This window comes from Corvus cornix, chromosome 17, assembly GCF_000738735.6.
Source record: "Corvus cornix cornix isolate S_Up_H32 chromosome 17, ASM73873v5, whole genome shotgun sequence".
Lineage (NCBI taxonomy): Eukaryota > Metazoa > Chordata > Aves > Passeriformes > Corvidae > Corvus > Corvus cornix.
In genome coordinates, this window is record NC_046346.1 from 1,935,929 (window position 1) to 1,961,498 (window position 25,570).

General features: G+C 46.5%; 1 protein-coding gene across 8 annotated transcripts in view; it reads right to left on the minus strand.

The window, feature by feature from the left end:
- Window positions 1-25,570, minus strand: part of LOC104688508 (DAB2 interacting protein) — a 163,888-nt gene that overhangs the window by 76,621 nt on the left and 61,697 nt on the right. For all 8 annotated transcript variants that reach the window (XM_039561595.1, XM_039561596.1, XM_039561597.1 and 5 more), the window contains exon 3: window positions 22,129-22,247. In XM_039561595.1, the coding sequence (XP_039417529.1) occupies window positions 22,129-22,247 (119 nt within the window). The remainder of the gene's footprint in view (window positions 1-22,128; window positions 22,248-25,570) is intronic.

The following is a 25,570-nucleotide window of genomic DNA, read 5'->3' on the forward strand; positions in this document are numbered from 1 at the left end:
TTATTCAGAGCAGACTCCACTGACAGCTCCTTGGAGCAGGGGGGACACAGACACACAGATGGCGGCTGCAGTTTTCCCCTGCGCAGGCGTATCCCGGTTCCCAGGGGCTTTGGCTGGACAATTAGCGCAATTTGTTAAGCAGGCAGGAGGCAGCGAGGTGGAGCACACCGTGCTGGGCAGGCAGACAGGAGGGAACCAGCCCCTCTCCTCGTGGTGCCCTCAGAACACAGGATGCTGAGATGAGCTGCAGCCAACCTGCCCTGGCCCGGGACAGACGCCAGGATGTATGGGGCTGGTTACCTGCGGTGTCACCCACCGGCCTGGCTAAAATGGCATTAGAGACCCCAAGGAAACTAATCATCAAAAGCACTGTCAGGGAGCTTTTCCCTGTTGTGATCTTCCTGTGGGCAAGGTAAGATTGTCTTGGCGTGCTGTGAGGAGCTTCTGTGCACAGAGCAGGATCAATAACCCGATGATAAATCTATCTGTATCTATATATACACACTTCTGACTGTGCCACAGCCCCGGGTCACCCCTCACAGCAGTGTTTCTGGCTGCTTGGTCACCCTCCATGCTGCCAGCCTCCCTCTGCCTTGGCCACAATGGAGAGAGACATAAGGCTGTAGCTTTCCCAAAAAATCACAGGCAAACAGAGCATCTGGACTTTGAGGCAAGTTAAACACTAGGAACTAATTTGGTTTCCATGGTGAAGGACTGCAAAGTTTCACTTACGCTAGGAAGAATGGGGGTTTTCCATTTTCTGGCCTCAGGTAAAAGTGTAAAGAAAATTACATCTGGATGGGAGTGGAGACAACTGACTGGGAGAAAACTACAGAAGAAAATGAAGGGGGGAAGTGGTGCAGCTCCAGCAGCACTGCCTGAGTACCACCAGTGTGATGCACCCTGGCCAAATTTTTGTTATTACCTGTCCAACTCTTTTACACAACTCAATAAAGAACACCCTGACCTACGGTGGGAATATGCTCCAGCAGCTCTGAGGAAACAAGCAGGCGAATCCCTGGAAAGGCAGGAGAATGGGAATTATGGGGTGTGGAGCCAGCACAAGCCCCAGGCAGGGCTCAGAGCCCACTCTGCCCCCTCTGTCCCAGCCCCTCAGCCCAATGGGCAGATTCTCTGCATCTGTGGCCACACTCTGCCCTCTGCACAGAGGGAGTTTATCTGCTCTGGACAAACCTAGAGAGGGAACATTTTAAAAAGCATCTGGTCTGCTCCCAGCAGTCCCCTCCAGCACCAGGATGCAGCATTCCTCAATACTTTTAAGCTAAAACTGTTCAAGGGAATGTGAGACGTGCCAGACTCCGTATTTCTAACAGGAGCTGACACTGCCAGCACTGGAAATCAGATGGGAAGAAGTCCTCAGACAAGGAGACTGATTAAAAAACATAACTGACACTGGCAAATAGCTTAAAGGATTTAAACCCCACCAAATTAAATCCATCCTCAACCCAAAAATAAAACATACAGAAAATCTTTACTTTTATACAAGTCAAAGTTAATTTAAAGGCAAGGAAATACTCTAAAGGCCACATGGATTTTTCATGTATCCATGCACCTGATAGTCAAGGCCCTGCTTTCAAATTGCACTTGAAATTAATTTACAATGTACTGATGTTTCTGAACTCACTAAACTAGAACTTCACAGGAGAAGGCAAATGGGGGCAACTGGATCAGATCAAATACCATTTTCTGGGTGGCAAGAGGGAAGAATCCTCGGGCCTGGAGCACTGAAAAGATACCAGGAACTCTTTGGAGCAGCTGCCCCTCTGCCCTGCCCCGAGTCCTGGCACCCCAGGCACCAAAGGCTCTGGAGATGTGTCTCCACTGCCACAGGAGCGCTGTCCCACAGGCAGGTGAGGCTTGGGACTGGCACAGCCCAGCCCCATGGGACACCCCCACTGCCCCACAATTCCCTGCATGGCACAAACATTCCCACCGGGAATGGCACCGGTTTTGTCTTTCAGCCTACTGTTCTCTCTGGGTTAACCAGAACTTATGTTCCATTCACAGAAGAAAATCATTCTCTGTGTGAGAAAACACATAGCAGGCTTGAGTGTAACACTGCTGTTACCACACCCCAGCAAAGATGAAAGAAACAATGATAATAGTAACCAAAAGTTTAAAAAATCTCTATGCATATTTCACTATGACAGAGATTTGCATGTTCATCTCCAAAACTGGGTGAAAAGTCTTAAAATACTGGTTTTGCTATTTTAACTGTAAACACAGGAAGCTTTTTCTGTCTCTACCTACTCAATGACACCATTTCAAGACTTTTTCTACAGTTTCATTACACAAAAAGGGGAAAAACAGAAGGAAGGAAAGAAATAAAGTCCTGTCTTTTAACTAGTGAAAACGCAGTCAAAGTTACATAATAATTCTATGAAAGTGGGGGATGTTATTAGCATAGGGTGAATCAGAGGAGGTTCTGGAAGAGCTGCACAGGGCAAGTGACCCTGTGCTGTGTCTGGAGCCAAGAACAGTATTCCAGGAGGGAATCTCTCTGAACCAATGTGTTTGAAGGCTGCAAACAACCTGGATGTTCAGTTTGGTGAGTCACAGCTTGTGGCAGCCCATAAAGACTTTTGTGTCTGCTGTGACTATGATTAATCTCTCAGATACAGCCCCAAAATCAAAAGTTTCAAAGGCCCTTGGCTGCAGCTGAGCCATGACAGCACTGCTTGGGTCCCTGGGGAATTAATGCTTCAAACCTGCCCCTCCTGCAGCTGTGCCAAAGCTGCCACTGGCTCCGAGGGACAGGAATGGGCTGCAGAGGGCACAGACAGAGCTGGACTGTGCCAGCAGCTGCCTTGTGTCATCCAGGGGGACTGTCCCTCATTGGGAATACCAGGGGCTGCTCCCTGGGAAGAGCTCCCAGCTGCAAGGGATCAGGGGCACTGGAGTTCCCGCACTGATTCCCTCTCCAGTACCTCAGCCCAAGCCCAGAGTTTTGCTGCAGCCACCACAACACAACCCACCACTGCCGTGTTCTCTGGGTGTCATTAATAAATAATAAATGAAAAAAAAAAAAAGAGGGAGAAAAAACCTATCTCCAATGTTTTGGAGCACACTGAGAGGCCAACAGCAGTGGCAGGCACGAAAGGAAAAGTCTAAGGGGCTGGGCTCTGGGGAACAGCAGCTCTGCAGTGTCACAGAGACAGGTTTGCCTGGCACTCGCTCCTGCTTCGCTAATGGGCCTGGTCTCATTGGGACTGAGGGTGGAAGAAATCTGCTTCCCATCAGTTTTCCTGCGCTTGGGCTGTGGGAAGTATTATTTCTTGGAGGATGAGGCAGTTTATTGGCTAGGGACATTTCTAGTGCATTTATTTTGTTGTTGTTGTGAATCTGGATTAGAGGCATCTCCTTCCTCCTGACAGTTGCTGGCAGCATGCTGTAAAAATATGATTAATTAAAGTGTGACTATGAATCCACTCAGAGGCTTAGAGTTTTACTCCTCTTAAGACTAAATAGAGAAAGGGCCACTTAACCAAGTTCAGACCTTGAAGCAGATTTCAAAGTTCACTCAGTTTAGCTCAGCACAATGAGGAGGTTCAACCTTCAATATTTAAAAGCTACGAGCCCTTGGAGAGAAGAGACTTCTGCTTCTGGTCCAATCCCAAACACAGAAATAAATAAATAAGAGATAATTAACCAAGCCACGCTCAGAAAGGACTCCAGCAGCACGGCAGAAATACACTGCTCACCTGGGGGATCCTCCTTAGCCTATGTGACATTTTTACCTTTGTAGACAGCTCAGCCATGGAACACACGCAGCCCTGAGGTTTTAGATTAAAACAACACACTCTGGCTCTTGCTCTGCAAGAAGCCACTGGAAATCCTGGAAGACCTTCAAAACTGAGCAGCATAGTACTTGAAAAAGAGACACAGCTTGACTAAATTGAAAAATCCGAATTTCCTAACATGGACTTAAAAGGTGCCACTGAATCATTAATGACTGCAAGATAGAGCTGGCTCAATCTGAGCAGGGCTCAAGGTCTTCTTTTGAAGAAGTCAAACTTTAAAAAAAATAAAATAAGAAAAATGTCTGCTACATTCCAAGGTCACAGAGGGTTCCATGAAACTCTGTATCTCTCCCAACTCCGACTTCCTAAATGACAGTCACTTTTGAATCCGGAGCACCCACTTCAACCGAGCATAATTAGCTGGGGAAGGAAAACATATCAGCCTAAAAGAGTCTTTCTCTAACAAGAGGTTGTGAGGGGCAATGCGCTGCAGATACAGATGGAAAATGGGGCTATTTATTTATTTCAAGAGCACAGAATAGCTATTCATTAAATGTTACTTTTAAGCTGTTTGGTATTCAGACTTTTCTGACTGACAGACAGCCTGGAGGGCCGGACTGAGAATGGGAAGCATGGTTTTGTTGCTTACAGGTATCCTTGGGGTCATTCCCAGCCCACTTTTCCAAGCTCTCACACTAATTTCCCACCACCAGTACTATCTTCAACCCCCACAGTCAGTTCCTCGGCATCATTAATTCTGTTTTAGACAAGAACCCAGGCTACAGTAAAGCCCCTAAACAGATGAGCTGTTAGGCAAAGAGGTCAATTTAGATGGTCTAAGACTGAAAATGTAAATTTGAAATGAAACATTTAAAGTTTGGGTGAGGGCAAAAAAATATATAAACTCTTTGAAAGACTAGCCATTATTAGAGATTATAAATCTGCATGCTAATTTATGGGATTGCTATTGATATTTTCTTTCTAGTTCAGTTTTTAGCCCTTTTCTTGCATGCAGATAAATTCTAGTTAAGAGCATTGTGATGTGCAGAAGGCTTAATGCAACAGAAACCCCCTAATATGCAATGTAAGGATCTCAGGTTCATTAATAGTCCTAGGAGCAGCTCGTTTAACAGTTTATTTCACAGGGCTGAGTCCATCTGAGACACTGGGTGCAGCAGAATCGCCTTCCCACAGACGCCCTTTGGAATGTCCGTGCCAGGCTCCTGTGGGGATGGAGCTCATTTCAAGGGCATTCTTCACCCTCAGTCCATTTACTGGACAGGTAGAAACTGCAGAATCCTGGAAAGGTCTGTTTCCCAGAGATCCCAGCATGATCTGTCCTCTCTGCAGGCATTTTAATAAGAAAATGAAATGAATACCCAAACACTCTGCCTCTCATCAACCATCGATTCACCTACTGGCAGTTTCAGTAATAAATTAGATCAATGTAATTATTGTGTGTGCACACAGATGTCAAATCACAATCACTATGATCAGATCAGCTGGGTGTTTCCTAGAAAAACAGTATTTATCCATATTTGGTAGAGGAGAGAATGTGCATCTGCCCACCCCAACTCAAAAGAGACAAGTTTCCCAATGAGGTTTTGACACTGTTTCATGGACTAAACCCTGAAAATAACAGATTTTACTCTGGGAAATGAACACATTATTTTTCTAGTTCTGTGCTCTACCCAACCACTTCCTCTTCAATAGATCCAACTATGGGAAAGGCCAAAAATTCCCCAAACTTTGTAGCTTTCAACGCACTGGAACAAGTCAATATTTTGTGGGTACAACGCCCACCTCTGGTAGTGAAAGGCAGCAGCTGAGCTGACAGAGAGACCCCAGAGGAAAGCACCAAGATCCCCAGAGAACAAACCCTGTCCCCAGGACATCCCCACAAGAGGGACCCAGACATCCTTCCCCTCCTCCCCCAGCCCTCCCACTCCCTCATAAACCTCCTGGCTCTCAGACCCAGATGGGATCCTCTGGTGCCACTGGGAAGCAGAAGAGACCTGTTGGGTGCTTGACTCCTCCAGCACATCCTCTGGGCAGGCTCAGGGATGGGGAGCTCTCCCTACTTCTCCAGGCAGCCTGCTCCGACTGACACATGGGTGCAGGCAGGTGAATTCCTGACACCTGGATGCCTGCATCTTCCCACCTTTTCTCGTGTTTACCTGTCAATTATCCACCCTAAATTCTTTCACCTCCCCCCTGTTGACACCTCTGAAATGCATGGTTATGAAATTCATCCTCTGTTATCTGTCAGCGACCCAGATAACAGCACTGCCTGTGCTGCACGCTCCCTTCAGCATCTCGAGAACTTATCCTTATCCAGCCAGAGCCGTTTCCCAAGCTCCGAATCCGATGCTATCGGGGCTATGTTTAGATCACACATCAGGGCCTCGTCAGACGCCATCCCAAGGAGCATCCACCAGGGCCCAAGCCTACTTTGCTGCCTCCAATTTAGCTTGTTAACCATTCCCAAAAATGAGTATATTTTAATTACTGTTTTCTGAGAATTGGGATTATTTTCCTTCTAAATATATTCGTCTGATTATCTCCAGGATGAAATTCATTTGGTTAATTACCATCTTTTTAATTTGTTTAAGACTGCGTTTCTGTTTCCTGTGCTGTAACACCTCCCTGCCAACTCTGCCTGCATTTATTCAGTGTCTGACAGATTCCCATCTCAGGGAACAAACAGAAGGTTTCCATACAAAACATGCAGCGCCCCGAGCCTTGCAGGCAGCCTGTGATCCCACCTGAAATCCAGGGGAAGGGAGAAGCAGCACTCAAATGTGAGCCCCTCTCAGCCTCTAATTCCACTTCCAATCCATGTACTCAATCCAAGCCCTCCTGGCAGACACCCCTTTATGTAACATCTCATTCATCCCCCAAACCCCAGCAGTTTTGTACCTGGATTATTCTATTGTCATCTTATTACTACCCCAAAACAGCAACAGACAAATTCCAATTTCATTACCAAGATCTCGATTCCAGTCACTGACGTATTTACTGGAAGAACCCAAACGTAATTTTATTTCCAGTTTTTTAGACTGTCCCAGTAATAAAAAATAAAATCTTCCGTGGGTAATGCAGATGAGACCAGTGGAGACATTAGGAGAAATTTCAGATATTCTTAAGCCAATAGAAACACCTCCCAAAGGGAAAGGTCACGGCACCTAATTAAATTATGTACATGGACTTGGAGTGCAGAACACCAGGAGAGCATCCAAAAGCTTGGGAAAAGATGTTTACATGGAGAACACTGACTGTCCCAGCTGGGTGGACATGGAGCTTCCTCTCCCCATGACCTCAGCCAGGCTGATCCCCTTCTCAGTTTGCAGGGATTTTGCACAGCAGCTCGGGAGGCTCTCCCAGGGCTGCCTTGAGACCATGGCTGTGCCCCAGCACAGCCCCTAGGCCACCCCAGCCTCAGCTGCATCCACGTTTCTTTTCCATGCCAACATATTTCCATCTTATTCAGAAAGCTGTTTGTCCCTTAACAGGGCACATTTTCCAACCAGCTTTGTTGTTCTGCAAATTATGGGCTATAAAGAATTAATGGTGGAATATAAATCAATTTAGTTCACTGAGAGAGTGTGTGTTTTATGTGGTAGAGGTTTTCAAAGAAAAGTAATTAGTTGATTTGGCATTTTAATCTTCAGAAAAATAAAGAAGCTATTTTTCTCCTAAGAGGATGTGTTTGAACACATAAACATATGCTGCTTTTTCTGAAACTATATTAAGAAGTATGATTTATTGGTTAGATGTGGCTGATAGCTATTTCTACTGTCTCAGGAAGATGCTCTGTGATAACGATTTCACTACAGGGACTTCACTTTCCAAAATACCTGACTAAAGGCTTTAAAAAAAAAGCCAGAGAGGTCCAGTTCCCTTCTCTCCCACGTCTGTCCCTTTCCCAGGGATGTCCCTTTCTTCCCCAGGTGGTCCCTTCTAACGATGGTTTCATGTCCCAGCAGCTCATCCCTCCATGGCTGCACAGGGACTGTCCATCTGGCCACTTCCATAAGCAGCAGACAGGCACCAGGGAAGCTAAAATCCTTCTGTGGCGCCTGTGTGTGTGTGAGGAGCAGCCAATCCTGCTCTGCCCTGGAGAGCCCGAGGAGCTCAGGCAGAGCCCGGGATGACGGAGAGCAGCAGCCACCTCCCGGGGACTATTGCATAAGATGCCTCCGCTTTGCAATTCGTTCTCTCCCTGGCTGCAGCCCGAGTGTCTGAAGCCAAAGGGCTGTTTTGTGCTTTGTGAGAGAATAAGCCTGTCCCACTGGTGAGTCTCATTTGTCCTCTCCATGTCCGTGCCACACAAAAAAAGGATTCCACCTTCCTCCCTTTGCTGAATTTCCCACATTAACACCCCGGGTGTGTTCAGTAGAGCCAAAGCAAAACCAGCCAGCCAAGCATCTGAGTTTGCTTTCCCCCTGCTCCCCCATAACAACTCATTTAACAGCAGCACAGCAATTAGAAAATCGATATTCCATTCAGACATGACTGTTTCGGCTGCAGCATTGCTTAAGGAACATCTCTCGCAGCCCCATCTTTGCCTGGACAAAGGATAAGGCAGGAAGGACACCCCGGTGTTGGGAGACCTGATTGATTTAAGATGATTTCCCTTAAAGCCCACACGGTATTTGCAGACTGTTCCAGGTACAGGCAGTGTGGAGATGACATTCTCCTAATAAGCAGCTCTGTGCCAGGAGTGTGCATATAAATACAGCTGCAGAGAAATGCAAGCTTGCTTTCTTGTTTAATATCACACCACCCACCTGAATAAAACAGAGCTTGACACATGTCATAAGGAATTACTGGAAGAATGCAAGGCCCTTAGGCACCAGAGTCCCATTTGTATTCCAGTCATATTAACCAAAAATAAAATAAATAAGTAACAATCACAGCTTTGCCATGAAAGGATTTTCCAGCCATTCAAGCACTTACTACGATGCTGCTACACACTCCCGTGCTGGAAGTGCAAGGGCAGCAAAGGGGAGGGAAACAGAGACAAAGCAAAGAGCAGAAATCACAACAGAGAAATTAGTGAGATTTGCTGCTTTGGAGCTCATGCTGGAAGGACCAGTGCGGCCCAGCTCAGCCCAGCTCAGCCTGCCTGGCCCTGCCGTCTTCCCCGAATTCTATAATTAGTAACAGTGATTACTCCAGCAGGATTCAGAACTCTGCCCATCTGCAGAGTCCAGGGTGGGAGCAGCCTGCTTTGTTTTCATGTTATTTAAAATAAGAACCGTAATTGCCAATTGTTGTGGGGGAAAACCACTCCCTTATGGAGACAGGCACGATGGAAAGCACTATGTGGGCTCCGCCTTTCCGAGCCACCAGGGAGAACGGGAAAGCAAAAATTCCCCAAACTCTGAGCAAACCCACCCACCTTCCCCAGAAAAGTGAAAATCAGATATATGGTTACTAAATTAAGTAGCAGGAACTCCTTTTGCAGGGAACACGAGTGCTGAAAGCCGTCCAACACAGGCTTCCCGAGTCCATCCCACATAGCAATCCCTGGTTTGTTTGCCTGTGTGTGTGCTGTTGTGTAAGCCATAATTATGCAATCTCACAGTTTAGCACTGAGGACATTCCCAGCTTGTTCCAGCTCAGCAGCAGCTCATGGCCATAACAGAAAAAGCGAGACTTTTTCTACAAATTTATTGACATGGAATAATGTGACCTCTTGTAGCACAGAAAAGGGCAGTGCAAAGATGAGCTCCGGGAAAACAGGCCACTGCTGGCCAAAATTACCAGCAGTGGACTTCTCGTTAATGCAAAATGAAGCCAACCATGGCAGGGACATGTGGAACCTTTAAACTGGTCCATGACGAGGTTTCTATAAATTGGATGCCCTGACACAGCAAAGTGGGAGCTCGGTGACCTCAGGAGCAGCACGACAAACAGCTGCACAGAGAGGCTGCACAGAGAGGCTGCACAGAGAGGCTGCACTGAGAGAAAACATTTCCCAGTGCACTTTTTGATGGAAATGGTAGATAAAGTCCCTGGACAAAACAGCCCATCCCCAGTCATCATCACAAGCTGCTGCATCTGATGACTTTTTTTCAATTGGGTCATTAGTCACCCAAATAATTTTTCAACAACAACAAAAAAGAAAAAAAAGAGAAGATTTCTCAGTAGACTGTTCAGGTGAGACAGAATGAGTCTAATTTTGAAGATTCACAAATAGTTGTAAATAATGGTCAGATACCAGGAATAGCTGTAACCAGTGTTTCAAACTATTTAATCTCCAGAGGTATCCAATGGGTTTTGAAGATCTCTTTATGTTAATTCATTTTTGGAGCTGAACACAGCTGGGAGGAGTCACTTTCTCCAATGTATTGTACTGACACCCAAGTGTTGTTCTTTATGTACCAAACACCAGGAGCACAAATCAAATTTAATCCTGTGCTCTTTATGCACTGACATTTATAGAAATAAAAACGTGTCAGAGGAAGAAAAGTGTCCACAAAACTACTCAGGGCTGAGTGATGCTTTCTCAGCTTATCAGTGACAGGGGCTGTGGTTTCAGCACATCACACGGCAGGAAATCAAAGTGCCAAGATGCAGGCGATACAGCACAGCCTGTTCTGGGAGCACTGACACTGCTCCAGCCTGGCACTTACTGCAGGACCGAGAATGCCATGGGCTGATTTGGAACAAAGTAGGATAATGGGCTGGGAGAAACGAGGGACTGTGAATTATCACAGAATCCCAGACTGGTTTGGGTTGGGAGGGACCTTAAAGCCCATCCAGTTCCACCCCTGCCATGGGCAGGGACACCTTCCACTATCCCAGGGTGCTCCAAGCCCCGTCCAACCTGGCCTGGGACACTGCCAGGGATCCAGGGACAACCTGTGCCAGGGCCTCCTGACCCTCACAGGGAAGGATTCCCTCCCAATATCCCATCTAGCCCTGTGGTCTGTCAGTTTGAAGCCATTTCCCCTTGTTCTATCACTACACACTCTTGTAAAAATCCCTCTCTTAAATGTTTAAGGGAACTTGATACTTCCAAAACCTTCAGACTTACAATTGGACTGGTGGAATTATTTAGGTCAAGTCATGCTTTGCATGTTAATTTGAAAAAATAATCAAATCTAACGTGTGTTTCAGAATGCCAATGCCAGGACAGCCAGCCCAGGAAATTATTGATGAGCTTTCAGACAGGACTGAAGCAATTAAGAGTCACTTTTGGTCGTCTGAAAGAAGCTTGGTGACCTGAGTCCAGCTCTGAGGCAGAGAGAGGAGATCCCTGAGCTGTCCTTCAGGGCCACATTCATGCACAGGATGTTTTTTTCGCATTTCTTAAAGTTGTTATTGGAAAATGTCACTATTCATTGCCGAGGTTCCCAGGATGCAGCAACTCTCATTACACCTAAGCCTCCTCAGCACAAAGCAGCCACTGATAACCTGGATGTATTTGCTGCAGCTGCTGTTCCAGAGGCTGCACTCCCGTTCTGTGGGGGGATTCCCATCATTATTGGCTCTGTTATTTTGTATCTCGTTCCTCTGCATAATGCTGACTCCAGATCCCTTCATTTTAACAAAAGGATGTGTTCCTCTGACACGAGCAGGGATGAGGAGTCTCAGGGATAGAAAGGGATGCTGGAGGAACGGCAGCAGGTCATGGTTTTCCCTAGGCTGAGGGCACGGGAGCCCTGGAGCCCCTGTCCCTGCTGCTCCCAGATGCCCAGAACAGACTTGCCAGTGCTTCCAAGGCAAACAGGTGGAGAAAAGATGTTTCTTCCAACAACATAATACTGTACATGAGCAAACACACTGAGTAGGGAATGCCTCAAAGTGATAAAACCCATGGAAAACAATTCAAGAGGAGTGTCTTTAGCTGGAAAAGACAAGGAGACTTGACAGGACAAATTATCAGCAAATAATGCATGGTAAAATCAGGAATGAATTGCCTGTTTCTATTTACTGTCTTTTCTAAAATGGCCAACGAATAGATAATAAAGATGAAAGATAATGGAGTTTAATAGATGAAAAACTGTCAGTGCTATAAATTATGTATCAGACAGTGTCTGTCTGAGGAACTCGTTGATACAAGATGTAATTGAGACCAAAAACTTCAGACCAGTCAAACAGGATTATTGTTATTTCTTAAGACAATGAAACTTTTTCTACTGTTCAGAAGAGAGAACAAAGCTCTCAAGTCAGGGAATAACAGAGAGCTGGCCCTGGCTCCTTGGCCACCCCTTGGACGTGCTGGAGTCCCTCTGCTCCTCGCTCCCTGCTATCGCAGTGTGTAACGGAGGGTGCGTGGAGGCTCTGCTGTTGTGTGAGAGGTTGGGACTGAGATTAATGAAGTGAGGGAGAGCCTCACCTTCAACATGGGTGACTTTATCTAATGAGGGTGAGACACCCTGTCTGGGCTGGTACAGAGAGAAAGCTTCAGATATAAAGGCATCAAGGCAAACTTCTCTCAAGTGTGTGTCAGAGCAGGTACAAGAGGGCCGCTGTAATGAAAAAAAAGACAAATAATTCTTTGCCCTTTTCTTGCAGGCTTCACTCAAGGACTGGAATTGCTCTATGAATACATATCACAGAGCTGCCAACAGACTCAGGAGGCAGCAGTGTTATACAAAGATCGTAAGCCATGCTTAAGAGACGAGAGTTAAAAAAGACTCCAGTGCTGCAGTCAGCTGATGAATTTTCCTATCTTATATCTTCTGTTAGAACATGTTTAAACAGAATCAAAATTATTGCCTGCTCTGTAGGGCTCAAATGCCCGTGTAAATGAAGCTGGGAGTAACTAGTCAGAGGAAGAAGGACTGAGGCGATTAATGTGAGCTACACTCACTTCCCTAGATGGCTCAGAGAGCTTATAACAGAATTGGGATGCTGGAAAGCAATTAAAAGAACTAACTTAAATAAATCTCCAGTGCTGAAGGTTTGCCAGCATATACCTCTAAATTCTCCTCTGATGCAACCAGACCCCTTCCTCCAGGGATGTTCTAACAAGCTCTCAGACATCAGGATAATTATTGCAAAGTGTGACCCAGACTGTGGTTACTGGTATAATCAAAAAACCCCTCGAGGTTTCAAAATTAGACACAGTCTCACCGGTGGAGCAGAGTTTCCAACTCTTGGTAACAGTGTTGTAATGACTGAACTCCCAATTACACTGTCTGAGAGGGGAACAGCCCCGGTGGCTGGGGGTGATGTTGGGGCTGTGGGGCTGCCCACCCAGATGGGTTTTCCTTCTCCCAGAGAGGATTCCTGGCAAGGAGCACACTCCAGGAGTAGCAAGGGGAGACGAGAGATAAGAGCTCACAGAATCACAGAATATCCTGAGCTGGAAGGGACCCACAAGGATCATCCAGTCCAGCTCCTGGCCCTGCACAGACACCCCAGCAATCCCATCCTGTCCCTGAGAGTGCTGTCCAAACGCTCCTGGAGCTCTGGCAGCCTTGGGGCCGTGACCATTCCTGGGGGAGCCTGGTCAGTGCCCCACCACCCTCTGGGAGAAGAACCTTTTCCTGAAATCCAGCCTAAATCTTGCCTGGCAGAGCTTCATGCCATTCCCTCAGGATGGAGAGAGACAACATCTAAATGCTGTTCTTGTGAGAGTACGATTTGACTGGTGAAGTCCCTTCTCCAGCAGACCAAGCACTGCTGTTCCCTCACACCATTTTCTAAGCAGAACATGTTCCTCTGATATTTCAACTTCTCAAACTGAGTGTTTGATCCCTTTGGGAAGCTTAAGGCCTGTAGTGGATTTGCTGGTTTCTGGTGCACAGGGAACTTCCACTTCCACTGCTGGGATGTAAAGCCTTGCTTGGTTCTAACACGCAATCTCCAATTTAAGCAAACAGGGAGCAAGGGAAGAAATGAAATACTAATTGCAATCCAAATTGCTCCATCTTCCATCCACCCCCTGCCAACCCTGCTCCCTGCTCCCTAATCCATAAGGTCTGAGTGATGATCAGTGAATAATTAATTCGGGGGAGCTGGAGAGGGTTCCTGCAGAGAGCCTCTGCGGATGCAATATCCCGTTCAGGAAAGGCACCAGGAGCATCCGGCGGGGCCTGGCGGAGCCTCGGGGTGCCCAGCACCCTCCAAGGTACCCCCTGCACGTGGCCCTGTGTCACTCACTAATTACACCTTGTTGTAGAAGCGCTGTGCTCACCCACACGGACCTGCACAAACAACACGCACTGCCACCTTCCCTGGGAGCACTGGGGAAGGTGAGGAGGTGCCACGATCCAGGGAAATCACGGACACTGCCATGCCATGATTAAAACTCTTCACATCCTGATGGCACTTGGCCTTGCCTGGTGCCCGGGAGGATTACGGCCAGGCAGAGGATAAACACCAGACTCCAAGATGAGCAACAGCAGCCCTGAGCCTTTCATTGCAATCCTCAGAAGGCAGGCATTGGTAAAAACTCTGCTCTCACCAAAAGAATTTAACATATAAATCCTTCTCTCTCTCTCTCTCTCTCTCTCTCCGTGTATTCCCATCATCTAAAGTGCTACTATATAGCAACAAACACATCCCTAATGGAACAAATCTCCCCACACAGCCAGGACAGCAAAATATTAATAATTCAAGGTACATAGAGCCGAGTTATGTAAATCACTTGGGACCTGCCGCAGGCCCGCTCTGCACAGGGATTCCGCCGGAGAGGTGGCACTGGGGGCTGGGATGGGGTTGTGGGTAATCCCCCCTGGAGTGGGGGAGGCAGGGTACAGGGCCAGCTTAATCCCAGAGACATCTGTAAACGTGAGCAAAGGGCACAGCCTGACAGAACAGCTCTGCCTACTAATTCCTACTACATTTCCATCATTTGGAACGAGGGTATGCCACCCTCCTGCACATTATCAATCACAAGGCATGCCACAGCGCTTTCTCATATAATTACTTATGTAACACACGTGGATTAAAGCTAAATTCATATTTCTGGCTTTAATTCAAATCAGTTCAGTATTTTTAAACAAATTACATTTTCATTCCAGCTAAAATGCATTGGTTTAATTCAATTAAAATCAGTTCTTGCTTTTTTCATCACACCTGGCCTGAATTGTGCGGAACAGAACCTAAGTGAGACATTCTGTAGCTGTACTGAAAATTTGAATTGTAAGCACTGCCAACCAGATAAGCACAGTAATAATATCACTATCATAAGATATCCATAGGTGAACAAACTACTTGAATTCTCGCTAATAACCATTTCAGAGGCTCTATATCCTAAGGTTTTATTAAAGAATATGGCAAAGAAGAAGCATATTTTTTTCCCCAGTCTGGTTTTTCCTTCCCTCCCAGCTGATGGATGAACTTGACAGAGTTATTTGGAATTCACAAGTCCTGAACATCATTACAGCCAGTGCTCTGTACAAGTCAGAGCCAGCAGTGAGCTCCAGCTGCTGCCTCCAGCTACAATCAGTGGATTTCAGTACCCGAGCACTGCAATGACAACTGGGATAACAAGGAACACACGTCAAACATCAGCATGTCCCAGCTCTGAACAAAGGCTTGGAACCCTTCCCCACCTCACTTCCATGTTCACTTGCAACTCTTTGTCCCTCACACAGATTTTCCAATCGAGATTTTGCAAGGTTTCAATAAAGAACAGAGTGGAAGTTGGTTTGAAAAGTTTTTAAAAAACATTCCTTCCTTCTTTCCTTCCTTCCTTCCAAGAGAGAAAACCATTTATTGCTAAAACTGATTGCCACTAGAAATGAGAGGAGGACAGCAAAGTGTGAACCAACATGCAATGGATCTCTCCTAGGAGATGGCAAATTCCATGTAAGAGGGAAATTGGAGGCAGGTGCCAACTGGACATCCTTCCCCCAGGCCCACATAGCAACGAGGGACAGGAATGGAGAGTACAGTTATACCCCATTAAATGCAGCTGCCTGTGCCAGAAACAGGGAAAGTCCCTGCTCTGCCATCTCCCTGCTTCTCTGCAGCTACTGGAGTTGGTTCGGTGCCCCAACCAAACAGAAAATCACCCCTTAAATAATCATTTCCCATTGAATCCACTTGCTGACCTTCCCAAGATCGTGTGAGGGGAAGTGGAACACGTGGGCAGGAGGCAATGGGCTGGGTAAAGCAGGACTGTTCCTCTCAGTGTACACTCGATGGTTTCATAAGGAGCAGTTTTCCCCGTGAGCCAGAATCACAGAATCCCAGACTGGTTTGGGTTGGAAGGGACCTTAAAGCTCATCTCATTCCACCCCCCTTCCACAGACCAGGCTGCTCAGGGCTGTGGGAGGTGTCCCTGCCCACCGCAGGGGGGTGTTTAAGCCTGGGATAGAAGTATCTCAGTATCTATTGTAAAGAGATGATATTTAAAAAGAGAAGAGTCTAGAAGGAGCAGAAAGCATCCTCTGGTAGAAAAGCTGCAGCGATGGCATTTTCTTTCTCTTTTTTTCCTTTGAGGTTATTGACATGAAGAGTAATGCTAATGTAATTGCACTGAAATTCATGCACATGAAAACCTCACCAGGGCCAAGTCAGAATAAATGGTCTGTTTGGAAACAAAACGTTGATGCAAGGAGTAGCAGTTCCTGTCTTCGACCTGGAGAGTATCAAGACACCACGGGCCACAACGCAGTGGAACTGTCACCCTGGCTCAGTCTGTGCTCGAGGGACACGAGTGGAGCTCTCTGCTTGTCCCCCTGAGGTGTGCACTGCTGCACCACCACATCCCAGCTGCCAGGCAATGGCCACACAAGTCAATAATGTGTATTCAGACTGGGAGAGCAGCAAAATGAAAGCAAGCATCCTTGTATCCATTAATCAACCTGATCCTTGGCCATGGAGACAATGCCTCGCGATTGTCGGCATTTCCCAAACATCCCTCACACGCTAACCATCTGCAGCTGGAATACAATGCTTTGATTACAAACGTCAGAAAGATAGAGCAGAAAATTAACTTCTCCTTATTTAGTAGGTTTGGAGAAATGTGCCTTCACGCTACACTAATTCAGTGCCCTCAGTATGAAAACTCCCCATTACGATGTCTCGTCAAATTAGAGCCGACGATCCAGCGATGTCATCTCTCTCCTCACACAACGCTCTATTTTGTAATTAAGCAGGACAGGGAAACAATGGCCTTGCGTATAGAGAAAAGGTCAGGGATGCAAAACATATTTTTGCAAGCTAATTGTAAGATGCATGAAGCCAATTATCCCAGCAGAGCCGCATATGCCGAAGCAGGAAGGATTTTCTAATTTTGCTCCGTGACTCCGAGTTGAGTCAATGTACCGGCTGCACCCCGTGGGGCACAGGGCTGTCAGGAACCAGTGAGTGCAGAACTGGGAAAAAGGCTGGGAAAATTCTGCCATGATTCTATGATTCTATGAAAATCACTCCAGCCTCTTAGCCCTTCCCTTGGCATTTATTACGACTTGAAGAATTACCAGGAGTTCATTTAGTCAGTAGTGACAGGTATTAGGCGTGACCCCCCGTTCCATTAGGAAGTTGGTTTGAACGTGTAGGATAAAGGGAAGTGTCTCTGTATTCCTTTGAGAACGGGGAACACATTTACCTCAGGCCTCTGATACAAGTTCACAGGTATCTGCAAAAGCCAAATTAACAAGAGGAACAGTTGAGACCTTGCTGCTGCCTTGGGAGAAGCTGAAAGGCCCCACGTTGCTTTCACTCCATCTCTGTCCCTCTTGGAGTTATTAAATTATGATTTTTGTTTCTTTCAATGCCTCCCAAAGAAACCCTTTCAAAATGCCCTCTTTCCATTAACAACATCCTCCTTTTTAAAATGTCTAAACTTCCTAATACCACAAGAAGAAGATGAGGAACATCACAGTTGATGGAAAGAAATGATAATTTCTTCCTGCATCTCTCCTTCAAAGCAGCTCTCGCTGATTCTACTCCAGCCTCTTAACACAGCCATTAATTAGAGATCAGTAATTAACTTTCTGGTTCAAGAAATATTTTGCAAAGGAACCCCATTAAAAGGCTGATTTGCATATTCCAGGACAAAGCAGCCTTGGTATAAATGCAGGTACTACACAAGGCCAGTCTCAATTCTGAGACTGTCCTTGAATCTTGGTTTTCTGCTGAAATCTGTTCTCTGATGTGAGGACAGTGGGGACAGGCATCACCCCTGGCACAAGTGACATGGGTCCTGCTGGATGCTCCTGGCTGTGCAAGATGTTTTATTCTGCATTTCAGTCACTGCTGATGGGGCTGGATGGTTCCCTGCACAAACTGCACGGTGTTTCCTCACAGTATCTTCCTTAGAGCCCGGCTGTCCGTAGTGTGGTGTCAGGGCTGCCCTTCAGGGGATCCCCACTGGTGTAGGTTTTCCTACTCAGACAGCTTCCCTGGATAATGCCATTTAAGCAGGAGCCAGAAGAGGAAGCAGCTCTCCAGCACTTGTTCACACAGATCTGAAAGCCCTCCATGCATTCTGGGGTCTGCCAGTGTCCTACTTCTGCAGGATGAGTCATTCCTCTTTCCAATTCCAGAGGAAATAGAGCAACTTCTTCATCCTTCGCCATGCAGCACTCACCAGATTCTCATAAAACTTAACCAATTTCATCATGCCTAAAAACATTTGGCATATCAGGTTTGTTGGGAATAAACAAATGGTAATTAGATCCCCAAGAACTCCCAAACTGAGTTTGCTGCAGGAGCACAGACGTTCATCAGTTCCTGATGCACCAAAGTTAAGTTTTGTGCATGTGGAAAGCCCCTCTACAACAGACAGCATGGACACCACAGTAGGAATTAAATGTGTTGCAGTACATGACTTGTACAATTCCTCTTCCCTCTGGGGGTTAGAAGCAAAAATTTTGGATGGGCTAAAAACAAAAAGGAGTTTAAAGAGGAAGTCTCAGTAGTGCAAGTTACTGCTGTTATTAATGCAGGGCTGTACCCCTTCCAAGGCTGAGGCTCATTTAACAATCAGCCATATGCTCAGGCTTTTGTAGTGCCAATAAAAGCTTAAATGGAACGTTATCTCCTGGAATTATAAAAAAACCCAAAAAAACAACCTTGCAAAATAATCACAAATGTTGGTAATCCAGAGTCCCTTAGCATTAAATGGATTCTAGGTGCACTGAGGAAAAGCATCCCCAGCAATGATCAGTTCAGGGATTACATTACCATTTCCCACCAAATCATGACAATCTGAAGGCATTTGTCCCACACAGTGATACTGTGGCCCTGCCCTCTCAGTGCTGGTATAAAATCACCTTTGCCACCACAAGAAAACAATCAGCAATGCATCCCCACCAATAATTAACAACTGCAGCAGAACAACCTTCTCTCCCTTCTCTGGCTCTGCTCCCTGTGCTCCATGTCCAACCCAGAAATTTTCTCCATCACAAATTTTGTAGGAGAAATGTGGGTCCAATTAAGAAAAATCCATCTGCCAAATGCTTGATTTGTGGCTGATTCCAGAGGCCACTACAAAGCCAAGCATTCAGCGCTCCACGATAAAAACTTAGTGAGCTGCTGTAATAAATCAGGAGGCAGGAGACATTGTTAGCAAAAAGCCACTTTTTGGAACCCTTTTTAGCTCTAACAAGCAATATGACCAGCCAGCAAATTGAAAGAAACACTCATTCCACAATCCTCCTTTAGATCTCATATTTACATACTCTGAGTGTACCAGACTAATGCACCTCTCATACAGAACGTGAGTTACACTTGCTCTGATTTTGCTTCTTTTACTCACTAGCAGTAACTGTATTACTGTTTCTGTAACAGGAAAAAAAACCAGTATGCACAAGACTGGCAAAATTTGGCCAATTCTATCCATGTGAACCCCGCAGTAATTTAGTGAAATGTATTTGTTTATATTCTCTGCCCCACACACAAGGCACATCCATGTCATTATCTGTCTGAACATGCATGTGCACAGTTCATGTACTTCATATATTCATCTGAAGGATAAACAGGACATGCAAGGAAAGGAAAAATAAAGGAAATAAGGGGCAGGAACAGTCCCAATTTAGATACAAAGAAGCCAAGTAACAGAAGCATTTACGATCTACTGTAGCTCAGTATTTCAGCCTGGAGTGTTTTGACTGCATTTACTGCACTATTCATTTCTGCTGTGGCATTCCCGCAGAAATTGGCCCACGCTCCAGAACAGAACACTGCTGTAACGGTGACTTCCACGAGCAGAGGAGTGGTTCCTGAACAATCAGCTTCAATACAAGATGGAGTCAAGAATCAAATATTTAAGAGGCGTATATTCCAATACCAAATGCTTCTGCGAAACAGTTCTTGGATTACAAGCACGACAAGCACAGCAGAAAATGCACGAGAATGATCTGAAAGACCGGAGCTCTTTCATATACATTGTGCACATACAATGGGATGGGAATGTTCAGGAAGATAAAATTATCTTCTGTAACCAAAGCCTCGCTGCATGACTGAGAGGCCCAGCTGCTGCTTTTCTTTCACCTCTCTGAGAGCAACAGTCCCTAAGGCCAAGCTCTCCTGCAGAGGACTCCTGCTCACCTGACAGATCTGACACTGCCATGGCAGCGAGGGACTAAGAGCCTGCTGTCAAAAGCCACTGAGTCTCAGTGTCCTGCAGCTCAGGGATGTCTGTGTATCACAGAGGAAGTGCATTTTTGAGTGATGCCTGCCTAACAGAAGGTCTAATCTCAGGTATCATTAAGGTATCATTCATTTTCAGTTTCTCATACTCATATAAGCAAATCTTTGGTTATTTGAGGCTGCCAAGTGCCACCTCTCCTCTAAGCCACCCTTTCAGCTCTACACTGGAAACACATTGCAGCATTCCCTGAGTCTCTTTAAGGAGAAGTTGCAGTACATCTGGCTCTCTGGAAGCCCAGCCAGCTCCGGGGCTCTTGTGCTGGGAGGGCAGGGAAATTACAAGGCTTAATTTGGGAAAATGACTCTGGCTGCAGGGCTGGCCAGAACAGTTAATTCCCATATCCTATCCTGCCAAGTCACAGAACAAAACAAAACTCATCCAGGTAGAAAGGAAACATTGCCTAATCTGCCTGTTCTCCCAGCAGAGCAGCAGCACCCCGTAGGCACATTCCCGGCCACCCGGCTCCGCTCGCTTCCCTCTGGAACACAGTGCCCTACTTCGAGCGTTTGGGAAAACTGCAGCACAGGAATCAAATCAACTCTGTCTGCCCAGATAGTAATCCCTGAAATCTTACTCGGCACTAACCACCACAATCACTTCACTTGCAGAATCCAGAAGGAAAAAGCCTAGGAGGCTGCAATAGGTCAGGTAAGGTTAAATCCAGATTGACAATTGTTATTTGCGGGCTTCAAAAGCTCACGGCCCCTCCAATGAGTAAGTACAGCTAAGACAAAGTAAGTTGTCATTCCTTTTCAAAGTGAAGCATTCACTCAATGGGTTCTCAAGTACCTGGGGTATTAAACTGCCTCTGCTCTGAACTGGTTACATCAGGGTATGTCCAGCCTGGCGGAATTTTCAGATGCAGACTTTTCCTGGCACTTCAATGTTTCTGTCACCCCCCAAAATGATTTGTGTAAGGTTGAAAGATCTTCCTTTTGGAAGCAAACCACTGGTCTGTTTCTGTGGTTGGTAAAGGAATCTGTCTTCCCCAACCATGACCTTGATCTGCATGTGAATTTCCACATGAATTTACCTCGAACGGTGCCTGTCTGATGCTCACACTGACATAAATCTACACATACATAAATACACACAAATCCACTAAAGAGCTGCTCTCCTTTCTAAACCAGCTGAAGAATAAACCCAAGATCTCATTTCTCTTTTATTTTACTCCAAATTTGCTCCAATACTGGCCATCCCACGTGAAATGCTTTATCAGATCCATCTGCACATTCCCTGCAACACATCCCTCCTGGACTGAGCTCCTGTCATGGCTCAGACAAGCAGCAGCTCCAGCCACACGCCGAGGCTCCATCTCCGTGTAATGACAGCAGACAACGGCGGGATGGAGACGGATGTGTGTGAGGGGGAGACAGGCATTTGGGGAGATTATGGTTGTTATTGTTCCATGGTATTGTTCCTACCGTGTGTAACCCAGTTGTGATCGGTGCAGTCCAGTGTGGGAGCATCCCTCCACTCCCTCCCTCACCTGCATCAGTCGGCTCTGGCTGCTGCATCTCTGTGCTATTTATATGCGGGTGCATCAACTTAGGATTTATTGAGAAAGAGAAAGCAGAGCAGTCAGGCTTCTCTGCACCTGGAATTTAACCTGAAAAGGGAGGGCTTGCACCGCATCCTCAGCAACAAATTAAAACTACCCCTCTTGCAATTAACCAAGTCTACTTCTATCAGAGATGCAGCCCTTGCTCTGAATAAGATAAGCAAGATCTTAACAAGAGCTGGAAAAATCAGTATCTTCCTTCTCTCTCCCACACCCTCCGCGAAACATCCCCTTACCTTTCATGGTCCACACTCCTGAAGCCAGGTAAAATGTGCCGGAAGCTGCTGTTCCTATCGAGCTTCGGTTGGCTCTTTGTCCTTTTGATGGAGCCTTTAAGCCGACGGCTGAGGAACCCCTGTGGGGTGAGACAAGAATACTAAATTACAGGGCAGAGGGGAGCGGGGAGCGGGAGCGGTGCCGCCCGTGCAGCCGGGCACAGCGTCCCCGGCAGCTCCCGCATGAGCGGCGCTGGCAGCGCCTGGCGTCAGCCAACATCTGCTCCCGGCGCTCCCAGGCCGGGGCTGCGGCGCGCGAGACTCCCCGAAGCCTCCGTTGCCCTGGCAACCATCAGCTCCCATAAAAATCCCGTCTGAAAGACAAGACTGGCACATCGCAGCTCCTGACGGGAGCAGGGGCTGGGTCCGGCCGCCCCAGCCCAGACGCCACCCACGCCGAGCCGCCGGCACACGGGAGAGCTCCGTTACCTGCTCGAAACCCCCCGGATTCGCGGCCATGGCCGGCACAGCCGGGCTCAGGTGTTTCAGCTACATGGACGGAGCTCCATAAAGCTCGTCCGAACACCGCCTGTGGGCTCGGGGCTACAGGCACCACCTTAGAGAAGAAAGAGACGCTCGTTCCTTCTTCTCCGCCGAACCTCCTCCCTCACGGAACATAAGTCACGGCTCCTGGAGAGCTCCACAGCAAAGCCAGCACTAAACGTTTTAATAGCAAAGCTTCTAATGTGTTATTTGCTTATTGTTAGGAGTTAATGTTCTACATAATCTGAACATTACATTTAATCTCTCCGCTAAATAAGGCAATAAAAGTATAATACTACTGTGCTGGCCGGCATCTACAGCGCATGAGAATGGTCCGAGAGGGTCAAGCACTTTGGCCAGAGAAAGTGGGGGGCCATTTTAAAGAGAAACCAGGATTTTGGGGTGAAGCCTGAAGGCGTGTTCCTTTTAGGGACCATCACACTAAAGAAACAGATCAGCTCCACATAAACAGCTCAGCAATCCCCGCAGAACCTGAGGTTCTGCACACACCGCTTCCCTTCCCCAGCCCCAGCAAAGGGGCAAGGTATTCACGGATCAAGCACAGATTCTGACACGCGTAAGGAAGGAAACGTGAGAGTACCAGAGCAGCATCCCAGCCATGCCCACAGTGCACCCCCTGCTCCAGGCAGGAGCCTCAGGAGTTCCTCCACTCAACATACAGGAATGGATCCTTAGCAGCTCCCTTTTATAAATGAATACCTTTAATATGTCTTGCAGGGAGATAATCACAGTCTAACTTCTATGTAGCCTGTCATTTGTTCATGCCATTTAAACACTCCTTCCCCACCTCGGATATTCATGGCTCACATTATGTCTTTCTCAAGCTGCAAAATCTCCCCGGGCACTCTGTGTGCCTCTTGTTATGGTAGTGACTTTCCTGTTCGTAAGTGCACCAAGAATTTCAAACATCTAGATAACCAAAGGTGTTTCACATTTATTAAGTGCCACTTCACTTACAAACGAGGTATGTAACATGCATTCATGTGAACTGAATATTTCTCCGGGAGCTATTTGCATGACTGAAATAGCAGGAGGTATAAAACACAGGCCATCGCATTGTACACTTTGTCATCCTGCACAAAGACAACGTGTGAGTTAACAAAGGCCTTTTCAAACGGGTTCTGTCCCTGAGAAATACCTTTAGAGAATTTTATAGTATAGAGAAACACGGCTGTGAAAAGCAAATTTGAGGATTTGCATTATCTAGAGCATTGTTAAGGTATTTCCCTCAGTACTCAGACCTTAGCCAGCCTCCTACTCATCGTATCAACGTGCTATCAGCCCCATACTCATCCTATCAACTCAGTATCAGCCTCACACTCATCATACCAACTCTCCATGCTCTTGTTTGCTCTGACTGGACCAGGCTCTGGTTGCCTGCTATGGACACAGGCCAATATTTGCTGTGAGAGGAAAATCCAAAATACACGACTGGCCAAGCCCCTGATATTGCCCTAAACTACTCTGGTGAGAAGGTTTTGGCCCAGGAGCGAGAGATTGGAGTTCCTTAATCCCTGCCAGCCCACCCACAAATATGTCCTCATTTTATCAAGCCACTTCTTCAATCCAAGAATAGCTTTGAACTCTGGACAGGGAATTGATAAGGAACAACCCAAATGCCTTCTGCAGCCAATGGTGACATTTTTCTTCCTCTATCATGTATTCCACATCTCCACAACTCTTCCATGATCCATGCAGGATTTGGAAATTAGAATTTAGGGTTGCAGCAAGACATTACTCTCCTTCTGTTTCCCATTGTTTTTCCATTTGTTGCCACCAGAAGGAGATCACACTGAGCCATTTTCCGTTTTCATTGCCAGCTTCCTTGGGAGAATGAGATGTCAGAGATTTTAATGCTGATAAATTATGCTGCTATAGCAATACTTTGCACCTCCATAGTGCACACCAGAGATCAGAAAGTCTAATGTGTGAATTAATACCTTCTGTAATTTTCAGATGGGGTAAGAAGAAAAGACAGAAATTTGTCTGTGAAAATACAAGAGAGAGATTCTGACCTGGGGTGTGACCACCAAGCTTTCCTAGTGAGATCATAAGGACATGATCCATTTCTTCTTCACTTATGACTTTAAATAACATTTGATTCTCATCTCCAGACAAACAGGGCTAATCCCACCCTCGGAGCACTGCCTGCTCCTCTAGCTGAGCTGCATTCTTGTCAGTTCCAGCAATTAAAGCACTGCCCTTTGCATGCATGTTCTTTATACACTTTTAAGTTTATACTGAGAACTGTCTAGGGCAGAATTGTGTCTTCCTGTGTGTGGGCAGCATTCACCACCAGTAAAAATATCTTAGCAAAGATTAAACTAGTAACTGAGAAAGGTTTCATTCAGAAGTTAATAGTCTCTATGAAAGGACAAAAAATAGAAATCTGCAGAGCCCAAGAATCCCTTCAGACAGAGTAAATGATGAAATACCTTTTACAATGGAAGCAGAGGTACTAGCTATACAAATTCATCCCTGCACAGCCTAAACTCTGAGCAAGAAGAGATCCTTTAGGGTCTTTAGAGACAATCCCTCTGGTCAAGAGTATGGCCCCATGCAATCCATGAAAGCCCACAGAGCAATGTGACGCAGAATTCATCAAATCTGGCAAGGAAAAGGGATGAACCATGGAATCACATAGTGGTTTGGGTTGGGAGGACCTTCAACAGCATCCAGTTCCACCCCCTGCCATGGGAAGGGACACCTTCCACCATCCCAGGCTGCTCCAAGCCTCATCCAGCCTGGTCTTGGACACTGCCAGGGATCCAGGGGCAGCCACAGCTTCTCTGGGAACACACAGAGCTCCCACTGAGCACTGATTTCACTTTTCAAGTGCAAGGGCATTGCTTTTCTTGCTTTGTTTCTGCTGCTTTGCCTCTGACATCTCCAAGCTCGG